At 37.4% G+C, this 6000-nt stretch overlaps 1 protein-coding gene across 2 annotated transcripts in view; it reads left to right on the forward strand.

Moving 5' to 3' along the window:
* LOC128705682 (prolyl endopeptidase FAP) overlaps nucleotides 1-6000 on the forward strand; it is a 593907-nt gene that overhangs the window by 528370 nt on the left and 59537 nt on the right. For both annotated transcript variants that reach the window (XM_070083750.1, XM_070083751.1), the window contains exons 11-12: nucleotides 1211-1334; nucleotides 3932-4172. In XM_070083750.1, coding sequence (XP_069939851.1) covers nucleotides 1211-1334; nucleotides 3932-4172 — 365 coding nt within the window. The remainder of the gene's footprint in view (nucleotides 1-1210; nucleotides 1335-3931; nucleotides 4173-6000) is intronic.

Here is a 6000-nt window from a genome sequence, read left to right on the forward strand (position 1 = left end):
AAATTAATAAGTTTGTACCAAAAGAACCTTAGAAAATTTACCTAACCTTATTATGACAAGCGCAATTTAATTTAGACTAATTCAAATAAATATATTTTACATAAGTTTACAATTATTTAATAAACAAACACAATGAAATATATTTTTTCGTTAGATTCAAAATGATTTTTGCGAAATTATTGCATACACAATTTTTCGGTTGCCTTATTCGGCAAGAAGAGCGTTGGTAGATAAGACACATAGGCAACATTTAGGCAACTTTATTCCGAAACGTTTCGCCTACACAGTAGTCTTCTTCAGTCGAGTACAGAATGTAAGCGAGAGCAGTAGACATGTGAAGACGATGTAATCAGTCCATCACCCTTGAAGTAATAGATTTGAGGTTTTCAGTCCTTCAGCCTGGAGAAGTTCTGTTCCAAAGTCTGGAACTAACTGTTAGTTAGTTGCCTAAATGTTGTCTATGTATCTTATCTACCAACCTGTCAGTATTGTATGCCATTTGATAAGAGCGTTGCTACTTAAACCAAAATCCCAAATTTTACCTTTTCGGCTCTACATTATATATATATATATATATATATATATATATATATATATATATATATATATATATATATATATATATATATATATGTCGTGCCGAATAGGCAGAACTTGCGATCTTGGCTTAAATAGCAGCGCTCATCTTGCCATATAGGACAAGTGAAAATTTGTGTATGCAATAATATCGCCAAAATCATTCTGAACCTAACGAACAAAATATATTTCACTGTGTTTGTTTACTATTAAATTATTGTAAACAAATCTAAAATATATTTAGTTGGGTTAGGCTAAAATAAATTGTTCTTGTTATAATAAGTTTAGGTAAGTTTTCGAAGATTCTTTTGGTGCAAAATTATAAATTTTTACATTATCATTAATGAAAAAAATATATCTTTAAATGTATAAGAGAAAATTTTAGAAAGGACTTAATTTTAAATGAGTTCTTGCTAATTGACCAGTTTTACATATTCGGCACGACATATATATATATATATATATATATATATATATATATATATATATATAGCAGGACAAAAGAACGACTAACCAGCTCTAGCAAGTTGCACATTCTGTACTGAGAATCTAGACATTAGCAGTAACACTCATCCTCAGCCAGTTGCATTACCTCTACTTGAATGCATAATTAACGTTCTCTTCCCCCCAACAGATCGCACTACCTGGTAAACGTTGGCTGGGTGAATGCCACGACACTGTGGGCGTCGTGGGCGTCAAGAGACCAGAGCACAGCAGTACTGGCCACCTGCGACAATGTCGACTGGAACTGCTCCTTGGTGGGTTCTGTGTTGATGGGAGGACGGGAGTGAAGTCTTGGTGAGGGAGAGGGGTGGTAAAGGGGGTAATGGTCGGTGGGAAGGGTGAAGGAAGGGAACAATGAGATGGGGTGATAAGAATAGAATAATGAATGACAAGGATAAAATCTTGTGGAAGGAATGATGTAGAAGAAGTGGAATGAGATGAGGACGAAATGTCTTGTAAACTGGAAGGAGAAGTCGGATTGGAGAAAACCTTTAAAAGCCTAGAGAATATTTATGCATAAATATACCAGATAACTTTCAGGAGATGCCTTGTTATCCCTAAAAGTTATCAGTATTCTCTATAATCGTTGAATGTCTTTGAAGCCTCACATAACCTTTAAAGCTGCCTGGCAGTGCTGCCGGAGCCTACCTAGAGAAACATTACTCCATCTTCCCTGAAGGATTTATAGGCAACCACTTCTTAACCTACACTCATTTATGTATTCCACTCTGATAAATTAGACACATGTATGTATTCCACTCTCTTCCCCGTTACTCTTTATAATCTTGATCTCATTCATCATCAAGGGTCACGTTCGTGTCTCAGTACTCTTCAATCTTTCCCACTCGAAAACATCTATATACAGAGGCAAACTTCTCGACTTTGTTTTTGAGAAAATTCACGACGCTCTAACCCACTGCACCATACAATCCTACAAACAACTTCAGCCTAACGAACTAGGCTTCAAGTTGTGAGGACACGATTGTGTGGGTGCCTCAGAGTTAATTTCATTCTACTCCCCGTTTGGTGTACTAGCCTCCACAAGCAGTATATATAGTATTGTAACCACGATGAAGTGGTATTTAATCAGTAACAACACTGCGACTAGCCAGGGGATCGAACCCGTGTTGTTTTTGCCCGCTTCATAGCGAGCAATTATTCACGATGCTCTAACCCACTGGCTAATACACCAAACGGGGAGAAGAATGAAACTAGCTCTGAGGCACCCACACCAAATATATATATATATATATATATATATATATATATATATATATATATATATATATATATATATATATATATATATATATATATATATATATATATATATATATATATATGCAAGGAATTCGCAAGAGCAGGCGACGTATACACAAACACTGATCTCTGGCTGAAGGAGACTCGAACCTACGAACCTTGGAACAAGGTACGCAGTGCATCCACATTCTCACCACACTGGACCAGTACCTTGGTGAGAATGGTAATGCACTGCGTACCTTGTTCCAAGGTTCGTAGGTTCGAGTCTCCTTCAGCCAGAGATCAGTATTTGTGTATATATATATATATATATATATATATATATATATATATATATATATATATATATATATATATATATATATATATATATATATATATATAATATATATATATATATATATATATATATGTCGTGCCGAATATGTAAAACTGGTCAATTAGCAAGAACTCATTTAAAATTAAGTCCTTTCTACAGATTTCTCTTATACGTTTAAAGATATATTTTTTCGTTAATGTTAATGTAAAAAATTTTAATTTTGCTCCAAAAGAATCTTAGAAAACTTACCTAACCTTATTATAACAAGAACAATTTATTTTAGCCTAACCTAACTAAATATATTTTAGATTTGTTTATAATAATTTAATACTAAACAAGCACAGTGAAATATATTTTTTTCGTTAGGTTCAGAATGATTTTGGCGAAATTATTGCATACACAAATTTTCACTTGTCCTATATGGCAAGATGAGCGTTGCTATTTAAGCCAAGATCGCAAGTTCTGCCTATTCGGCACGACATTATATATATATATATATATATATATATATATATATATATTCTGTGACTGGCTGAGATTCGAATCCACGATTTTAGCAGCCTCCTAGGAAGCCAGTTAATACACAAATAACCCGCACATAGGAGAGAGGTGCTACAACGACGTTTCGGTCCGGTTTGGACCATTGACAAAGTCACACTGGTCTAAGTCGGACCGAAACGTCGTCGTAGCTCCTCTCTCCTGTGTGTGGGTTATTTGTGTATTGTTCCACTCACGGTATAGTGTTTTTTTGTTATTTAAGGCAGTTAACTCTCGATACTCTAAGCCACTGCACCACCATGTTCTCATTAGACATCTAACGTTTTCCTCAAGGTGGTGCAGTGGTTCAGAACATCCAGAGTTTATCTGGCTTCCTGAGAGGTTGCCTAAAGAGTCTCGGGTTCGAATCTTGGCCAGAGACAGTATTTATTCTTTGCTTTAAAACTACTTGTTTATATGGTTGCGTTTATTTGTGTACCGTTCGTGAGGCTGGTATCCAAATAGGAGGAGAATGACATTAATATCTGAACTTACCACTTCTCCAAATGGTGCGGGCTCTAGCGAAAACATATCTAGTGTTCTCATTAGACATCTAACGTTTTCGGTCAGTGTGGTACAGTGGTCTAGAACATCAAGAGTTTATCTGGCTTCCTGGGAGGCTGCATAAAGTCTTGGGTACGAGTTACGACCAGTCGCAAAATTGTTCGTTGCATATGATCAATATTGGTCACAGCTTCCCAGACAGTGAACTTGACTCTCCACTCCCTGCCACAGGTACACGTCAATCACAAGGAGGGCGGAGGTGTGTCTCCAGTCGTCCGTTCAGTGGTGTGGGCAGGGACCTGGGCGGTGTTTCCCTGGTCAGTGAAGACTCTCTCAGGTGCCTGGCACAACCATGTGGCACTGGTGGGGGCACGCGAGGGCCGCCACTCACCACTTACCCTTGAAGAGTACCACGTCACTGAAGTCCTCGGCTTCGTTCTCAATGACAGCCTCGTCTACTTCAGGGGATCAGGTGCGGACAGACGTTGCTGTTTAGATTACCTGAGGGAGAATCGTGCTGTACATATATTTGTATTTGTTTGTGTGTGTGTGTTGAATACCTGTCACAGAGAAATATAAACCCACATGGAAGCAAAAACAAGAAAAAATAATTATCTATATATTTCGACCTCCAACTGGGCTTCTTTTTGGAAAATACAAAAGAGAGGAAAGCATGCTATATGTGAGGCTAAGTAAAGAAGGTTACTTGAGGAATTCGAATCTAGAGGAGACCTAGACTGTGGAGCAGAGCTGCTCTTATTGTATGTCACGTCATCTCTCGCCTACACTTGGTAGTTGTCATTGCTAAGTAAAAATCCTCCAAGTTATAGTTAAGCTTTGGAATGACTGACACGTTAATCTGGTTAGAATTAAAATTTGGCGTTGGAATGTATATTTCAGCACTAATTTTAAAATCGCCTAAGATTTCCTGTGTCCGATGAGGGTATTAAACTTTGGTTTAAAGCTGATGAAAGCTGATACAATCGTTTTCCGTTTGTAAGCTCATTGTGTTTTGTGTGTAATATTGGCTCTCCCAGTTAATGGAAATAAATGGTATAAAATACCGATGCAATGGAAAGATAAACACATATTCAGTATAATGTGATCCTTTATTGACAACGTTTTGCCCACACAGTGGGCTTTTTCAAGTCACAAACAGATCTACAGATCTGTTTGTTTCTTCGTGATGGACTGATTACATCTTCACATCTCCACTGCACCCGCCTACTTTCTGTACTCGACTGAAGAAGCCTACTGTGTAGGCGAAACGTTTCGGAATAAAGTTGCCTAAATGTTGCCTCCTGAAGTTCCCTAACATCTACGTTTGAATCAGTCATCCTACCTATCTTTGTGTCATCGGCGAATTTGCTCATTGTAGATCAATGGTTCAAAGAACCGACACGTTGATAAATTAGACACGTGATTGACTGACCACATCGACTTAAGGCTGAGGGACTGATTACCTCATTCTCCTCCTGTTCTTCAAGATTCTCCTTTGTATGGACTGATGAAGCCACTGTTTGGTGAAACGTTTCCTCAATAAAGATATCCAAGAGTTGCACATGTGTCTAATTTATCATGAATTTGCTCATGTCACTAGTAATACCCTCATCAAGGTCATTGATATATATATATTATAAACAACAACGGGCCTAAGATTGATCCCTGTGGTACGCCATTTGTTATAGATCCCCACTCGGACTTAACCCCATTTAAGCATACTCTCTGCTTCCTATTAGTGAGCCATGACTCGATCCATGACAGCACTTTTCCCCCAATGCCATGAGCAGCCACTTTAACAGTCTCTGGTGCGGTACTCTGTCAAAAGCCTTACTAAAATCTAAATAAACAATATCGAATTCTTTATCATGATCAACGGTCTCAAAAGCTTTACTGAAGGTTAATAAATTAGGCAGGAACGGCCCCTCGTGAATCCATGTTGAGTATCATTAATCAAGCTGTGCTTATCGAAATGGCTTCTTATGTTATCAGCTATAATTGACTCTAGTAATTTGCCTACAATTGAGGTCAGGCTTATTGGACGGTAATTTGACGGTAACGACTTGTCCCCTGCTTTAAAAATAGGAATTACATTAGTCATCTTCCACATATCAGACACTACACCTGTTTGAAGAGAAATATTAAAAATATTAATCAATGGTTCACAAAGTTCCATTTTACATTCTTTAAGAACCCTTGAAAAAAGTTCATCAGGGCCCGGGGATTTATTTTGCTTTAACCGGTCTGTCTGTTTGATAACTAATTCGGTAGTGACTGTGATATTGCATAATTTATCATCA

The sequence above is a fragment of the Cherax quadricarinatus genome, chromosome 10 (assembly GCF_038502225.1).
Source record: "Cherax quadricarinatus isolate ZL_2023a chromosome 10, ASM3850222v1, whole genome shotgun sequence".
Classification (NCBI taxonomy): domain Eukaryota; kingdom Metazoa; phylum Arthropoda; class Malacostraca; order Decapoda; family Parastacidae; genus Cherax; species Cherax quadricarinatus.